The 18,677-nt window shown below is 41.6% G+C and overlaps 1 protein-coding gene across 6 annotated transcripts in view; it reads left to right on the top strand.

The window, feature by feature from the left end:
• The window catches only part of igf2bp3 (insulin-like growth factor 2 mRNA binding protein 3), a 144,926-nt gene that overhangs the window by 39,445 nt on the left and 86,804 nt on the right, over nucleotides 1–18,677 (top strand). For all 6 annotated transcript variants that reach the window (XM_078238732.1, XM_078238741.1, XM_078238714.1 and 3 more), the window contains one exon: nucleotides 6,339–6,387. In XM_078238732.1, the coding sequence (XP_078094858.1) occupies nucleotides 6,339–6,387 (49 nt within the window). The remainder of the gene's footprint in view (nucleotides 1–6,338; nucleotides 6,388–18,677) is intronic.

Here is an 18,677-nt window from a genome sequence, read left to right as displayed (position 1 = left end):
GATAGCATCTTTGGAGAGAACATGCAAGTTAATGTTTCAGGTATAACTCCATCAGAACTAGAGAATATTACAAATGAACAACATTGAAGAGAAATCACACATGTGCTTGGCTGTAACGTGTTTAGTGATACCATGTGACAGTAGGAAGCAGAACAGCATATTGGTGGCTAAAAGGAACATTCGGTATATAGGTATATATCTGGCAGAGAAAGCTCCAATGGCCCTGGAATCTGGTAGAAGAAGAATATAAATCAATGCCAAGGATGGCGAGCAGCTCACCAGCACAGAGTTCTGATGAGTCCCCAATGTGAAGCACCAACCAAACATTTTCCCTTTCCCATTTACATTGTCAAAATTTCTGAATAGAACGTAGTAGTTTGTTATAGTCTGAAAATCAGTATCATCACCAGAAGATTGCAAAGTTTCCAATTGGAAAGAAAGTGCTGTTGCCCAAACTTGTTTTGATCTTTCTGGGAATAGTGTATATGTAGAAGAAAACCCTGAAACTGAGGAAATGATGGTGGGGTGGAGAAATAAACGACCTGGTGTTCAGGGTCATGCGACAGACTGAAATAGTCGTTGTTTGTATTTTTTAATGGTCCTGCTAACTTTCATTGAACTTTTTAATGATTGTGTGTCTATGCTGCCATCCTTTATACCACCTAGACTTGAACCTTACAAATAATGTGACCTATATTTACATTTCTTGTTATTTACAATGTATATTGAAGGTTTTCTGTTCAGCATGACAGAATATTTTACAAGTCTTGAATCCTGTTTTTTTGCCTTCAATATTTTCTAATTAGCCAAACTTGTGTTCATCTTAAGTGTTCTAAACTGTTGGGATTAAAGACTTTTTTTTTAGTTCTGTAAATGTGGTTAAAGAACTGATTCTGAGATGGAAAATGTCAGCTGCAGATTGCTCTTGTCGTGTGATTTTTGTGTACAAGCTATCACCATGTTTCTTGCTTTGTCTTTATTTGCCTGAAATTGCTAATCCAGTGCTGATTGTACAATAAGAGTTCTTGATCACTTTTAGTTGGAAGCAGTTTATATGCCAGGTAGAAAATGTATACGTAAAAGCTGGAATGGGAGGAGTGCACAGTTTCTACTAATCCACAGGTCGCACCATTAGGGTAAATGTTTAATTCGCTCATCAAAATGGCCAATTGTTTACCTTGGTCACAATGCGACCCAGAGTAAAAGACGTTAACTATGCTTCTTTCAACAAACTCATTGATTTTACTATGTAGTGAAACTTTTTTTTGAAACAAGTTGCAAAAACTGAACATGCAATTTGTAATCCAGAAATGTAACTATATTTCCCTTTAAATCCCAACATGCGTGCGCACAGATGCATATGCACACACATGAACAAAGGACAAACAAATAGGGCCTCTGCAGAAGTTGGCATGAGGAACAACTTTTCCTGGTGGGAGTAATTGATGAAAAAGGATAAAATTTGAAGGGTTTGGATACGGTCAGTCTGATGCTCCTGCATCTGCTGGCTCATTGATCACGGTGCTGTCTGAAAGTTCTTTCCAAGGGACCTTCAGGGTATCCCTGTTCTTGGGAATGTTCTCTTGTTGTGACTTCTCAGGCTTCTGAATACAGATGAGCCACACTGAAGCAAGAGTTTTCTGGAGGTGGACACCATCACTGAACTCCGTGCAAAACAGAGGGAGAGAGATTTCTGGTTTGTTCCCAAAACACGACGACAAAAAACCTGTTTAAACAGAACTCTGGTCAGGTGTTTTCCAGAAAAACAACAGGGGCTTACAGCCTGGAAACAAACAGCATTTTTTTTAACCAGCAATTAACTCAAGTAAACAATTAGTCAGGAATTGCTCGTCGTTTAGTTGAAGTCATGTGATTTCTTCCAAGAAGCAGCTTGCTCACAGTCCAAGGTGAACTTGTAACCTTTTAAAAAAAAATCCAGGTTAATTCCATGTCCTTCCAACTTTAAAAAAAAACATAGTTCTTGGAGATATGTATTCCTAACAAAATAAATTCTCTGAACACTCCTGATAAGAAATAACAGATCATTTTGGGTTTAATGGCTTTAATAAGTTTCTAAACAATTTTTTATAATAGCACATGTTGATCTAGGGATGGACTGGCCATATGGGAAATTGGAAGCTTCCTGAGTGTCTTGATGGATAGTTCCATAGTGCTGTATTTTCCCATGGCAGATATCAGGTGCTTGACTGACAGCACTTTTTGGGAACAAGTCAACCCTTGACGGAATCTGCTAACGTATTTTCAAGTTGAGTGTATGTATTGTTGTGTATTCTGAGACAATACATATGATACCACACGCAAGTGCTGTGGTTTGTGATTGTACCTGGTTTTTTAATCTGTTTTCTGGAGGTAGCCCAAGTTGTACTTGTGGAAGAAGATTTTGGCATTGAATGGTCGTCTTCTAATGCTAATATCAAATTTTTAAAGAAATTTTGTATCAATGTGGGCATTTGTACAGATTGTTTTACAAAAGTCATAACTGAATGACACTAAAACAATCTACCCTGTATGGTTGAAAATAAATGAGGGTGTTTGCTAATGATTTGCAGTGTTTAGCTTTCACACATTGTCAGAAAAGCCTGCTTGTCGCAAGACCTGGACTTGTGCTGACGTGCTGTTACTTGCCGCTTGAGTGCCAGTTTTCAGAGTCTAACCACCTCCCTTTGACGCAGTAGTATTGCCATCATCTAGTACCTCTCCATCAACATCTTGGGGAATGCCATGAATCAGAAACTCGATTGAATCAGCTGCATAAGTCAGGACCAGATCATAGCCTGGGTATTCTGTGAAGGGAAATTGACCTCTTGGCTCCCCAAGGACTTTCCACCATCCAGAAGGCAAGGGTCTAATAGAATATTCTTCACTTTGCACGGATGAGTGCTGCTTCAACAACATTCAAGTTTGGTACCATCTATGATGAAGCAGTGCAATCTGCTTGATTGGGCAGCTTGACCATCCCTTTGCATACTCAATCCCTCCACCACTGCGCTGTGACTGTAGTGTGCACAATGCACAGGGGCAACATCACCCAATTATCAACATTCCTCCTTTGTTCCTGGGCCAAAATCATGAAGTACTGTGGGGGGAGTATCTTCAGCACTTGCCTGTAGTTGTCCAAGAAAGCTCACTACTACCTCACCGAAAGCAACAGACGATCATCAATAACTGTTGGATGCCTGTACCCCAAGAACGAACTTTTCAAAAACACATGATCTCATGTTGACAATTTATTCACAGCTATGAAAAGCAATCAATACCAGGTTGTCCTACAGTTTGCTGGTTCAGGAATTGATCCACTTTTGATTTTGACTATTGCAAATGAAGTTGATATTTGTAATACTAGGTGTCAACCCCTTTTAAAACTTGGTTTACATCTACTTTGCACAAAAGAATCTGCTTTATCCACTTAGTGCAGTTTTTAAAATGCATGGTGCAAAGCTGTCCTATTATAAGAGGCAAAATGTTATGGGTGGGCTTTTAGCTTTCTGGTGATCCAATTGAAAGCTAATTTCAGAAAGCCTCCTATACTAATGTAATTTCTAAAGGTTGTAAGAAATAGATGTTTTGGTTTATGTACTCTTTAATACTTTAGATTGACATGATGGAAGCTTTGGTAAACCCCAATGTTAAGTTGGAAAATAATTGAATATTACCAGAATTTAGTTGCTTTTCTCACTTTTGATATGAAGTGTTGCTGACATTCAGGAAATCAAATCTTGTTATCTGAGAGATTCAACTAATTGCACAGCAAAATTAAATGGATGTTTTGATTTTCTGCAACTTTTAAGTGTAGAAGCTGCTTGGATAAATTTATATTCCCAAATTGGGGGAAATGATAGGAATGGAAAAGGCTGCAATCTATAATAAAGATGATAAAAGATGGAAATACTATGTGGGGCATTTGTCAGTTGGGTTTCCCCCATTTTCTTGCTGTTTGGCAGCCTTCTCATGAGATGATGGTTTGCGCCCTTCTGACCAACTCCAATGCTTTCCATGTCTTGGGGCTATCAACTTCGGCATGATTGTCTCTGCTGCGTTTGCTGCAGATGAAGACACTAGGCTGAGAAGGTGCATGATTCACTGGTCTGTTTTCTCCTGCTTTTTTGTCTTCTGCTGCCTTTTATATTCCCAATACTCTTAACTCACTAAGCAGCTTCCCATCCACGCAATTTCTTTTGTTGTCAGGCTCATGATTGTGCAAAACATCAGAGCACATGGTGGAGAATGTATCCATCCCTTTCCAATTTATATTTGGGCAGCATCTTTGGAATGTTGAGGATAGAGGCATTTCTAGTGCTTCAATGTTTTCTGGTTCTGAGAAAGGGTCTCCTTTTAAAAAAAAAGTTAGTCTTCCTTCAAATGCTGACCAACTTTTCATTAATGACACTTGATTTTATGATACCATTGAACTATTGAATGATAAATCCTACCTAGACAATGGCTATCAGTAAAATGCTTAATTGTTTGAAATTAAATTGTATCAAACATTTTGAAGGCAGCAATGTTTCCAAAGGTTTAAATGGTGAGTTGTTGTCACCTTTTACTTTAATTGTTTCAAAATAATGAATGTCTCTGTAACCTTGATTACTTGCTTTGACACGTGACCATGATGAGTTTCTAATATTGATCCTTCCACAACCCATGAAATTTTCAATTTTTTTGCTCTTCAGAAAGACATTTTGTTTGTGCAATAAGTTCATTTAAACATTTGTAATTCTTTCAGTAGTGCTTTTATTTAAGATTGGAACCATAATTTCTCAATGTTCATTTGGGTTTGCTGTTAACCAAAATTATTTGGGGAAAGTTAGAATTTTTCAGGAAATTGTAATTTACTGGTGGTTAATTGAAATATTTTAAAAGATATTAACATCCATTATTGAGTTTCAAGTTCTACTATTAGTGCATGTGAAGGTTTTTAAATGTTTTTAAGGTGAGATAATATTGCATATCACTAGAACCATTTTATCCCCTCTCCTGCTTCCAATGAAACACTCTTTCCTTTCTTTCTCTCTCTTCCCTGCGACTTCCACAAGAGAAATTTCAATTGACTAATGTTGGCCCAGACTGAGGCTGGTTTTTAAAATGTATTGAAAATGGTTTAATTGGCTTCAATAAGGCTTTCTTAGAATGAAGCACCATATCAGATCCCAGTTAGAAATTTTAAATTTTGAGCCTGCTTGTTGCAGAATAAGGCAAAAAATTCAATAAGCTTTTCATGGTATTTAGAGTTGGGAAAATTGCTAAATGACTTGATAGCTAAAAATGTATTTTGTGTTGCTTTATGCATTCACATGCTGTCATTGTGGAGGTTCCCAATCCTGCCCCCAACTGGTATCACCAAAGTGTGCACATTGAGTCGATCAGTTGCAGATGAATCATGAAATGGAGGATAGTTTATAAAACAAATTTCTGCAGGATTATATTAGGTAAGAATCATTTTTTTAAAATAGCAATATTAGTATTGTAACCCTTTTACATACAAAATAATATGTCCTTTCAGTTGTCAAAGGTAGCATGGAAGGTGCATTGGTGTGCAACAGATTGGATTATATCATTTGCCACTGATAGTAGCCCAGATTTTTGTGGCGGGATTTGCAATTCTGGAGAAGTATAGAGGGGGTTTGGAACTAATTTGGTTCAAAAAATAAATTGCATGATAGGGCAGAAATACTTTTCCAAAAAAAGTAAATCTAATGCAAAGAAATGTATACGAGATTTAAGTAATGATGTGCATACTCCTAGAGTAACGACTTTTTAAACAATTTTACAATCAGTGGTTGAGCTTCCCCACCCTCCCTTAACTTACTTTAATCAAACTATTCTTGGTCCAAGGATAAATAATGTGAATTGATTTCCGTAGTTGTGCAGAACCCTTGATTGATGCAAATAATAGTTTGTGTTTTGTTTTGGAGTTGAGTTTCACAGCCATCTGAGCTCATACTTTATTTTCTGATTTCTATTCTGAATGACTTCATCTTTTTCTTTCGGACTTTTAAAATCTTCATTAATGACTATTTTGCTTGTACGGAACTCTAGCTAAGACTACAGATGGGTTGTTTACATACTGGGTTTTATGGGTTTTGGGCTACTGGAACATCAGTGACAAATGTTTAGAGGCTTGAATCCCGGTGATGTTGGTTACCTTGGGCTTATCCATTGAATAAAGTGCCATCTTGAACAGTGATGTGCAGCATTAATGTCATGAGGGCAGGGGGTTGGGAAACTATTTGAAGGATTTAAACATTGAATGTTTAACTTAGAAAAGGAAAAAAACCTCATTGTTCTGTTTTACAAATTATCTTTCTTTCTTTCTGCAGGAGTCGGAAACTTCAGATTAGGAACATACCCCCTCACTTGCAGTGGGAGGTAAGTGTGCCCTTAATGTTTCGTAAATAGTTACAATGGGTATTTAGATTCCTTTCCATGCTGTCAGTCTTGGTAAATGTGAGATTTGAACAAAATGAAAACTTGTGGATATAAACAGGAAGTTGTGTTACACCCGTTAGAATGTTTTAGCACTGAAGTGAGGTGGTAACACTGGTTTCAACGTTACAAATAGAGTGAGGTGACAGTCACAATGTGGGGTGAGGGGTGGTAATTGTATTGTCTTGGAAATGGCTCATGTAGAGCCAAACCAGGCTTGAGGATGGTATAAGGAAAGTCTGAAATAGGCCCAAGGCACTTATTCATGGGGCCAGGAGGAGCATTTGAAACGGTTCTCTGGGGCAGTCAGCCTATCCGTGCCAGATTTCAGGGCAGCTTAAATTGGTGCGAGGTGATCATATTGGAAGGTGCAAGCCCCCTTCCTCTTTAGTATTTTGCACTGGGTGTTGGTGAGAATGGCATACTCCCCGGTGAGTTGGTCAGCGCAATGATTCTGTACCTGGGTCATCAGTAGACTTATGAATCGGAAGTGGAGTATGGCAGAGGATGCAATTTGATTTAAAAATGAGAAATCCTATCTTTTCCAAGTGATGTACCCCGAGGATGGTTTTGCTTTTATAATAAGGTCTTGAGTAAAAATATAGTGAGTTAAATTTCCAACTATGTATATGATGCCAAGGTAGGAGTTGGTGGAAATGTGATGCAGCCAGATTCCAAAGGCTTTAAGGTCATGGGAGTCACATTGAATGACAGTTATCACATTCTGTTCAATTTAAGAGTGAAATTATTCTGAGAACAAGGAACCAAAACGAGTATGGAACATTTTCATCTTAGTGTAATTGAAAGAATCTTTGGAATTTTGGACAATTTTGGTATTTATTGCTTATACTTAGTAATCCTGATTTGGTTGATATAACTGAGTGAGTGACTCGCTAGACTACTTCTGAAGGCAGTTAAAAAGAAAGACGTGTCACATATGTTGAACTAGGTAAAGATTATGGGGCAAATTTTACTGTCCTGCCCGCCACGGGAATCGGGGCGGACCATGGAAAGTGCTGTTGACCTTGGGCAGGATTTCCTGGTTTCGGGGTGAGCGAGGCTGGAGAATCCCACCCTATGGTTTCTTTACTAAAAGATATTTTCAGATTTTTTCTTCACTCATTCAAATTCTCAAACTATCATGGTGGAGTTTAAAAGTTTAATGAACTCTGGTTTATTAGTCCATGCCTCAGGGCTATATTAGTTAGATAACAACATAACCAGTTCATTGCCTGCCCTTTGATTTCAGAAAGAAGTGCTTCGGGCTATTGTGGATAAACCTGCAACATCCAAAACTAATAATTACACTTTTTAAAAGAAAATGTGAAATGGCTTGCATTATTAGAAGCAGAGCACAAATCATATAATGTATGGTTTCTGTATAGAGTACTGGATGCTGCTTTTGTTACCTACTCATAGGAAAATTGCATTGTTCTAGAGAGCAATCAATAGTAGGATTTCAGAAAGCAAATTTGAATAATGAGGAATTTAAATGATCAATGAGAGAAAAGTTAATATTTGAACTCATCAAAAGATTTATCTCAATCAAAAACTTTGAAATAACTGAGGACACAAGTTAGAAATTATGAAATTCCGTGCGAGGAAAGTTGGTAGATTCTTTTCAAAGTGGGTACTTTGGTGCTGTGAGGCAGCAGTGCCACCTCCAGGGACCTGGATTCAATTCCTGGCTTGGGTCACTGTCCATGTGGAGTTTGCATGTTCTCCCCATGTCTGCGCAGGTTTCCTCCCACAGATGTGCTGGTTAGGTGCATTGACCCGAACAGGCATCATACTGTGGCAACTAGGGGAATTTCACAGTAACTTCATTGCAGTGTTAATGTAAGCCTGCCTTGTGACGAATAAATAAACTTTATTAATTGAGTTCAGAGGGCATGTATATGATAAGATAAGTGGGATTATTAATGGAAAAAAGGTTGGTGTGCTCGGCATAATAGTGTTATTGAGTATTATGGCCATTCTCTGTACTAATCATTGAACATCAAGGTGTGAAAGTAATTATGGTATAAGAGATTTTGATTTCAAACAAAATTCATTAAAAGATCAAAATGTTGCAACCCAACCTAACACTTTCTATGATGAATGTAACATTTTAGTCTTGTGAAGAGGAAAATAGTCTATTTAAAAACAGTGACGTAAAATACCTAGAGTTAAAAGCTTTCAGATTTCAAATGTCAACTGATCAGCCTATCTATGGGAAAGCTGTCAGCATGATTTGACAATTCGGCAGAGATGGGAGAAATTCAAAATGTACATGCATGTAAAACAGCTCACCATGCTGTAAATTAACTCTCTTGTATCGTATCTAGGTGGATCTGAAATCTCAAAGTGAGTGAGTTCTCCGTGTCTGTAATCTGTCACTCAAAAATATAGCGTTACATTGTGAAGGTTTGCAAAACATCGCAATGTTTTTATTGAAGTGAGCAGAAGTGCATTCTGCAGGGGGATATTTTTGCACCTTTGTATCTTGACTATTTAACAGTTGTTCTGATTGGCTTGTGAAATAAAAGGCAGTTGCATTTATATACACTTAATTTCTCTTTACAGTATTTAAGAATGTCCTGATGTACGTGAGGGAGGCACTCATAAATGCAAGTTTCTTCCTTTTCATTGATGAAATTCAATGGAAGTGTATTTGTTTCAGTGGCTTGTACTAAATCGAACACTAAGTACTTGTCACGTGGTTTAGAAATGGGTATCCTCTTAAGTTTGGATTGCTCTGACGGATGTCAGTAGTGTCCTGGTGGTAAGGTAACAAGATCGCAGCCAGCCTGTTGGAAACTCCCTATCTTGTTATTGAGCCCAAATAGAAAAATAAAGTTGGTGTGTTTTTTTTTGTGTGCATGTTTTTTGTCCTTTTGTGTGTTTGTATGCATCTGCCTGTCACTCACTGGTGGCTCTGCCCCCTTTATGCACTTGAGTGGAAGTTTCTTTTTCGCTAACTCCACCGTATTCTGTGTATATCTTCTACATAATTCATGGACATAAAAATTTTGAAGACTATAAAGCGTTGTCTTGATACAACATTATTCCCACGGTTATTCTCTTTTTAAATCTACAACATTATCCTTTTTACATATGTTCAAAGTATGTTGGAACGGTAACATTTAGTATCCATCTCTGGTTGTAGAGCGAAGATGGTGGCAGCCTGTCTCTTCGAATTATAGTGCTTCTTGTTGGGTGGTGGATTCCAGAAGTTATAATGAAAGGACAGTGAGCACGCATGTGAAATGAAAATGGTGTCTGAAATGGCATTTTGACATTTGTTGTTCACTGATTGAGGTTGGAAGCTTGGAGGTGTTGAAGTAAGCTTGGTAAAATGCTGTAGTGCACCCTATAAATATTGCATGATGCAGCTGCAGTGTACCCCTGCAGGAGGGATGAATGCTGTGCCCACTGGATAGTGTCAAGCTTCCAAATCCCGTTGTGGCTAAATGATCCATGCAAGTGGTGAGTGTTCCATGACACAGCTGATGAACCTTTGATCCCAGTACTGATACTTCATTGGCTGTAAATTAATTTGAAACATCCTGTAGTTCAAGTGCCTTGAAGTTTTATTATCTTAAAAGGTTCTATTTAAGTACAAGTTGTGAAAAGTGCTAGAAAATTCTCAGCTTTCCTTCCTTGATATGACTAGCTGACACTGTAGTTACTCTGCCTTTCACAGCGCTGATGCAGAGAGCTCTTAGCTAGTCATGATTCCATCCTGAAATTTGATAAAAGCCCTTCCCCATCTTTAAGTCTTTTGTAAGGTCATTAATGTTTAGTACCTCTGTAGCATAAAGCCATCACTGTCAGCCTACAGCAGGACCTGGGCAACTTTCAACATTTATTATTGAATAAGTAAAACTAAACACTGGAATTATCAGTGTGAATAAGAGAGAGGAGGGAAGTCATTGAAGTAGTTAAAGATGTTGCATGTTGCAACTGCTGATTAATGGATTGATTTGAACTCCAGTGGCCAGAACTAACATTTTGTTTGGGCATGACTTCAGCCACTTAAGGTTTTCCCCTTGAACCCTATTAACCTCAGTTGTGCTAGGTTATCCCTTACTCATTCTGTAGTAGTCATTTAATTTCACTACCTCAGACATTTTCTTTTCCCTTTTTTCCTGAATATGAAGAATTGAGCAACAAGTGTCATTGCTGGATCTTTGTCTTGAGATTTAAACATGTAATTTGGCCAATTGAATTATAATTTGTATAAACTAGGGTAAGACCTACCTGACCAGAGTTAATATTCAGTTGCATGTCTACTTGTGGTGGTAGTGTTCTGGCAAACCAATTTGATTACAATTGCTTCATGTAGCCCTGATTTGTATGAAACTTTTCGCTTGAAAGCATAGTGGTCTTTCTCAGTGTCAAAACCAGGCATTAGGTCCTTTTGGTTTTCTCCACTTCGGTCATATTTTGTCTTTTTTTCTTCATAACTATACTTTGATTCCCAATAAATCAATGATACAACAACTCCTTTTGCTAATTATTTGCTTTCAAAAAGCAATTGGACTCGTACCTACAGGGGACTAATATTCCATGATTAGAGGAAAAGCACAAGTATGGCACCAAATTGGACAACTCTTTCAAAGACCCAGCGCCAATCACATAGGCCATATGGGCCCCCTCCTGAGTTGTACAATTCCATCATTCTAATTTTGAGCACAAGAACCCAGGAACAAAACAATTATTTTTTTTGCTTGTGTAGTTTGAAGAATTCAAATTCGATTGCAATTGCTTCATGTAGTCCCTGGCACTGAGGCAGCAGTGCTAACCATTGTGCCACCAATGTGGATGGGTGCATAGTTTTATCCAAAGGATAACATTTAACAAAGCAACGATCTTTCCATACTGCATTGATGTATGATGCATGACTATGATTTGGAGATAGTGACCACAATTCAGTGTCTTTTGTTATTGCAATGGAGAGGGATAGGACCGTACGGCAGGGCAAGGTTTATAATTGGGGAGAGGTAATTATGATGTGATTAGGCAAGAATTAGGGGGCATAAGATGGGAACAGAAACTGTCAGGGAAAGGCACTAATGAAAAGTGGAACTTTTTCAAGGAACAAATACTGTGTGTCCTTGATAGGTATGTCCCTGTCAGGCAGGGAGGAAATGGCCGAGTGAGGGAACCATGGTTCACAAAAGAGGTGGAATGTCTTGTAAAAAGGAAGAGGGAAGCTTATGTAGGGATGAGGAAACAAGGTTCAGATGGCTCGATTGAGGGTTACAAGTTAGCAAGGAATGAGCTGAAAAAGAGGCTTGGGAGAGCTAGGAGGGGACATGAGAAGTCCTTGGCAGGTCGGATCAAGGAAAACCCCAAGGCTTTTTACTCTTATGTGAGGAATAAAAGAATGACCAGGGTGAGGTCAAGGACAGTAGTGGGAACTTGTGTATGGGAGTCAGTAGAGATAGGAGAGGTGATGAATGAATACTTTTCTTCAGTGTTCACCAAGGAGAGGGGCCACGTTTTTGCGGAAGAGAAGGGGTTACAGGCTAATAGGCTGGAGGAAATAGATGTTCGGAGGGAGGATGTTCTGGCAGTTTTGAATAAACTGAAAGTCGATAAGTCCCCTGGCCTGATGAAATATATCCTAGGATTCTTTGGGAGGCAAGGGATGAGATTGCAGAGCCTTTGGCTTTGATCTTTGGCTTCTCACTGTCCACGGGGATAGTGCCAGAGGACTGGAGAGTGGCGAATATTGTTCCTCTGTTTAAGAAAGGGAATAGAAATGACCCTGGTAATTATAGACCGGTTAGTCTTACTTCGGTGGTTGGTAAGTTGATGGAAAAGGAGCTTAGGGATGGGATTTACAACCATTTAGGAAGATGCGGATTAATTCAGGATAGTCAGCACGGATTTGTGAAGGGCAAGTCGTGCCTCACAAATTTGATTAGAATTTTTTGAGGAGGTAACTAAGTGTGTTGATGAAGGTAGGGCAGTTGATGTTATGTACATGGATTTTAGTAAGGCGTTTGATAAGGTCCCCCATGGTCGGCTTATGATGAAAGTAAGGAGGTGTGGGATAGAGGGAAAGTTGGCCGATTGGATAGGTAACTGGCTATCTGATCGAAGTAAGAAGTTTACCAACAACAGGTTAAAGTCCAACAGGTTTATTTGGCAGCAAAAGCCATTAGCTTTCGGAGCGCTGCTCCTTCGTCAGGTGAGTGGGAATTCTGTTCACAAACAGGGCATATAAAGACACAAACCAAATTTACAGAATAATGGTTGGAATGCGAATACCTACAGCTAATCAAGTCTTAAAGGTACAAACAATGTGAGTGGAGAGAGCACCAAGACAGGCTAAAGAGATGTGTATTGTCCCCAGACAGGACAGCCAGTGAAATTCTGCAAGTCCAGGCAAGCTGTGGGGGTTACAGATAGTGTGACATGAACCCAATATTCCTCGTGTGCGGAACTTGGCTATCAGTTTCTGCTCAGCGACTCTGCGCCGTCGTGTGTCGTGAAGGCCGCCTTGGAGAGCGCTTACCTGAATGTCAGAGGCCGAATGCCCGTGACCGCTGAAGTGCTCCCCAACAGGAAGAGAGCAGTCTTGCCTGGTGATTGTCGAGCGGTGTTCATTTATCAGTTGTCGCAGCGTCTGCTTGGTTTCCCCAATGTACCATGCCTCGGGACATCCTTTCCTGCAGCGTATCAGGTAGACAACGTTGGCCGAATTGCAAGAGTATGTACCGTGTACCTTGTGGATGGTATTCTGTGGCAGGGTTGTGTTGTGTCGTGGTCACTGTTCTCCTGAAGGCTGGGTAGTTTGCTGCGGACAATGGTCTGTTTGAGGTTGTGCGGTTGTTTGAAGGCAAGAACTGGGGGTGTGGGGATGGCCTTGGCGAGATGTTCGTCTTCACCAATGACATGTTAAAGGCTCCGGAGGACGACGACACCCTGCCACAGCCACCTCTGCAAGACGTGTCGGATCATCGACACTGATGCCATCATCTCACGTGAGCATACCATCCACAAGGTACACGGTACATACTCTTGCAACTCGGCCAACATTGTCTACCTGATACGCTGCAGGAACGGATGTCCTGAGGCATGGTACATTGGGGAAACCATGCAGACGCTGCGACAACGGATGAGTGAAGACCGCTCGACAATCACCAGGCAAGACTGTTCTCTTCCTGTTTGGGAGCACTTCAGCGGTCACGGGCATTCGGCCTCTGATCTTCGGGTAAGCGTTCTCCAAGGCGCGGCCTTCACGACACACGACAGTGCAGAGTCGCTTAGCAGAGACTGATAGCCAAGTTCCGCACACATGAGGACGGCCTCAACCGGGATATTGGGTTTATGTCACACTATCTGTAATACCCACAGCTTTCCTGGACTTGCAGAATTTCACTGGCTGTCCTGTCTGGAGACAATACACATCTCTTTAGCCTGTCTTGATGCTCTCTCCACTCACATTGTTTGTACCTTTAAGACTTGATTAGCTGTAAGTATTCGCATTCCAACCATTGTTCTGTAAATTGAGTTTGTGTCTTTATATGCCCTTTTTGTGAACAGAATTCCCACTCGCCTGATGAAGGAGCAGCGCTCCGAAAGCTTGTGGCTTTTGCTACCAAATAAACCTGTTGGACTTTAACCTGGTGTTGTGAGACTTCTTACTGTGTTTACCCCAGTCCAACGCCGGCATCTCCACATCATATCTGATCGAAGACAGAGGGTGGTGGTGGATGGAAAGTTTTCGGACTGGAGGCAGGTTGCTAGCAGAGTGCCACAGGGATCAGTGCTTGGTCCTCTGCTACTTGCGATGTTTATTAATGACTTGGAGGAGGGGGCTGAAGGGTGGATCAGTAAATTTGCTGATGACACCAAGTTTGGTGGAGTAGTGGATGAGGTGGAGGGCTGTTGTAGGCTGCAAAGAGACATAGATAGGATGCAAAGCTGGGCTGAAAAATGGCAGATGGAGTTTAACCCTGATAAATGTGAGGTGATTCATTTTGGTAGGACTAATTTAAATGTGGATTACAGGGTCAAAGGTAGGGTTCTGAAGACTGGAGAAAGAGATCTTGGGGTCCATATCCACAGATCTCTGAAGGTTGCCACTCAAGTGGATAGAGCTGTGAAGAAGGCCTATAGTGTTAGCTTTTATTAACGGGGTTGGAGTTTAAGAGCCTTGGGGTTATGCTGCAACTGTACAGGACCTTGGTGAAACCACATTTGGAATATTGTGTGCAGTTCTGGTCACCTCGCTATAAGAAGGATGTGGAAGCGCTGGAAAGAGTGCAGAGGAGATTTACCAGGATGCTGCCTGGTTTGGAGGGTAGGTCTTATGAGGAAAGGTTGAGGGAGTTAGGGCTGTTCTCTCTGGAGCGGAGGAGGCTGAGGGGAGACTTAATAGAGGTTTATAAAATGATGATGGGGATAGATAGAGTGAACGTTCAAAGACTATTTCCTCGGGTGGATGGAGCTATTACAAGGGGGCATAACTATAGGGTTCATGGTGGGAGATATAGGAAGGATGTCCGAGGTAGGTTCTTTACGCAGAGAGTGGTTGGGGTGTGGAATGGACTGCCTGCAGTGATAGTGGAGTCAGACACTTTAGGAACATTTAAGCGGTTATTGGATAGGCACATGGAGCACACCACGATGATAGGGAGTGGGATAGCTTGATCTTGGTTTCAGATAAAGCTCGGCACAACATTGTGGGCCGAAGGGCCTGTTCTGTGCTGTACTGTTCTATGTTCTATGATGGAGCAGGTGGGCCATGACAGACATGAGGTTGATGAAAACATTGTCTTCATCTTGATTCTAGTAAATCTTCTCTGCATCCTCCCTGAAGCCTTTGCAGCCTTTCTAAAGGGTGGCACTCTCAATTGAAACCAGCATTCCATGTTGTGGTCAAACCAGTGTTTTACACAAGTTCTTCGTCATTTGTTTGCTTTTGTACACTCTGCCACTATTTACAAAGTCCAAGATCTCATTGCCTTATTAATCCCAACCTGCTCTACCGCATTTAATGACTTGATCACCCATGCATCCATGAGTAAATAGTCGTCTTCACATTTATCTACGCTCTTCCTGTATCACTTTTGTTCTATTTCCTTCATAAGGTTGTTTTGTGAAACCTAGCTTGACATCCAGGCTATATTGGTGACAATAGGGGCTAAGACACATCTGTGAAAAATCTGAAGATGCTTGGTGTTTGGTAGAAAGATGGAAAATATTTGTACAGTCAGTTGTGCTGGAGAAATTAGGTTTTCTTCCTATACCATCATAGCTTCACTTTGACTATAGCTTCAATTTGACTTGAGCTTTCTTTGGTATTTGAACCATTCCATTTCCGTAAAGGTTCACCATAGAATTATTTATTCACTTATAAATATGGCACACCGTCTGAATTTTGAACAGAGATCCTGAAAAGTACAGAACACTTTTTGTTGGCTCTTTTGCCCACAAATCCAACAAGGTTGAGGCTGGAGAACTCATTAATGTAATTCTTTACAAGTTTGTCTCGAGACTGCATGGATGTACAAATAGTTAACAAAGTGTCTGTTCTTAGCTCCTTATTCCACCCTCCTGTTTGTTTAATTTTGGGATATATTCTTTTGAGAAGATTGTAGGCTTAATTAGATGAGTTGTTACACCTGTTGTTTCTGCGTCTTTATCCTATTGTTTAACCCGTTTGTCTTTGTCTCCGTCCTCGTGCCATTGTAACTAGCTTTATTTAAGTTTAAGATGCTAGTTTCAGATCCAAATTTCTCATCCTTAAACGATTCTTTACTATGAAATCATTAATCCTGTCTCATTTCGTATTAAGAAGTCCCACAACACCAGGTTAAAGTCCAACAGGTTTATTTGGTAGCAAATGCCACTCGCTTTCGTAGCGCTGCTCCTTCGTCAGGTGAGTGGGAGATCTGTTCACAAACAGAGCATATAAAGACACGAGCTCAATTTACAGAATAATGATTGGAATGCGAGTCTTTACAGCTAATCAAGTCTTAAAGGTACAGACAATATGGGTGAAGAGAGCATTAAGCACAGGTTAAAGAGATGTGTATTGTCTCCAGACAGGACAGCCAGTGAGATTTTGCAAGTCCAGGCAAGTCATGAGGGTTACAATTCATCAGGCGAATGAGGCTGTGGGAGTTCTTCCACAAACCCCAAGAGGCCAACAGCAAACACAATGAGACAGCCAATGAACCGGAACAGCTGACAGAGATCCGCAGTGCAACCGAAGAGGAAAGAGTCAAATTGGACTCTTCCGGAAGGCTGCTGCCCTCGACTTGTATGCCCAAGTCATCAGGAGGTGCGTCAACACCAAATTCATCAGCCACACTCGAGACAGCCCTGAACATCACCCAAGCACAACGCAACGCCATCCGCGCGCTCAAGACCAACCGAAACATTGTCATCAAACTAGCAGACATCGTCATACTGAACAGAATGGATTACTGCAAAGAAGTGTACCAACAACTGAACAACGAGGAACACTACAGACAGTTACCTGCAGATCTGACCAAAGAACACACCCGTCGACTCAACACTCTGATCAAGACCTTTTGATCCGGACATTCAGAGCACCCTCCGTGCTCTCATCCCACGTACTCCCCGCATTGGAGATCTCTACTGCCTCCCGAAGATACACAAGGCAAACACACCCGGCCGTCCCATCGGATTGGGCAATGGGACCCTGTGCGAGAACCTCTCTGGCTATGTCGAGGGCATCCTGAAACCCATTGTACAAAGAACCCCCAGCTTTTGTCGTGACACTACGGACTTCCTACAGAAACTCAGCACAGATGGAGCAGTTGAACCAGGAGCACTCCTCGTCACAATGGATGTCTCCGAACTCTACACCAGCATCCCGCACGACGATGGCATTGCTGCAACGGCCTCAGTGCTCAGCGCCAACAACTACCACTTTCCAGATGCAATTTAACAACTCATCCGCTTCATCCTGGGCCACAATGTCTTCACCTTCAACAACCAGTTCTTCATCCAGACACACGGAACAGCCATGGGGACCAAATTCGCACCACAATATGCCAACATCTTCATGCACAGGTTCGAACAAGACTTCTTCACCGTACAGGCCCTTCAACTGATGCTATACACTAGATACATCGATGACATTTTCTTCCTTTGGACTCATGGTGAGCAATCACTGAAACAACTATATGATATCAACAAGTTCCATCCCACCATCAGACTCACCATGGACTACTGTCCGGAATCAGTTGCATTCTTGGACACACGCATCTCCATTAAGGACGGTCACCTCAGCACTTCACTGTACCGCAAACCCACGGATAACCTCACGATGCTCCACTTCTCCAGCTTCCACCCTAAACACATTAAAGAAGCCATCCCCTACGGACAAGCCCTCCGTACACACAGGATCTGCTCAGATGAGGATCGCAACAGACGCCTCCAGACGCTGAAAGATGCCCTCATAAGAACAGGATATGGCGCTCGACTCATCGATCGACCATTCCGATGCGCCACAGCGAAAAACCACACCGACCTCCTCAGAAGCCAAACACGGGACACGGTGGACAGAGTACCCTTCGTCGTCCAGTACTTCTCCGGAGCGGAGAAGCTACGGCATCTCCTCCGGAGCCTTCAACATGTCATTGATGAAGACGAACATCTCGCCAAGGCCATTCCCAAACCCCCACTTCTTGCCTTCAAACAACCGCACAACCTCAAACAGACCATTGTCCGCAGCAAACTACCCAGCCTTCAGGGGAACAGTGACCACGACACCACACAACCCTGCCACAGCAACCTCTGCAAGACGTGCCGGATCATCGACACAGATGCCATCATCTCACGTGAGAACACCATCTACCAGGTACACGGTACCTACTCTTGCAACTCGGCCAACGTTGTCTACCTGATACGCTGCAGGAAAGGATGTCCCGAGGCATGGTACATTGGGGAAACCGTGCAGACGCTACGACAACGGATGAATGAACACCGCTCGACAATCACCAGGCAAGACTGTTCTCTTCCTGTTGGGGAGCACTTCAGCGGTCATGGGCATTCGGCCTCTGATATTCGGGTAAGCGTTCTCCGAGGCGGCCTTCAAGACACACGACAGCGCAGAGTCGCTGAGCAGAGACTGATAGCCACGTTCCGCACACGTGAGGACGGCCTCAACCGGGATCTTGGGTTCATGTCACACTATCTGTAACCCCCACGACTTGTCTGGACTTGCAAAATCTCACTAACTGTCCTGTCTGGAGACGATA

The sequence above is a fragment of the Mustelus asterias genome, chromosome 2 (assembly GCF_964213995.1).
Source record: "Mustelus asterias chromosome 2, sMusAst1.hap1.1, whole genome shotgun sequence".
In the NCBI taxonomy this organism is placed as follows: domain Eukaryota; kingdom Metazoa; phylum Chordata; class Chondrichthyes; order Carcharhiniformes; family Triakidae; genus Mustelus; species Mustelus asterias.
This window is presented reverse-complemented; position numbering and strand designations above follow the sequence as displayed.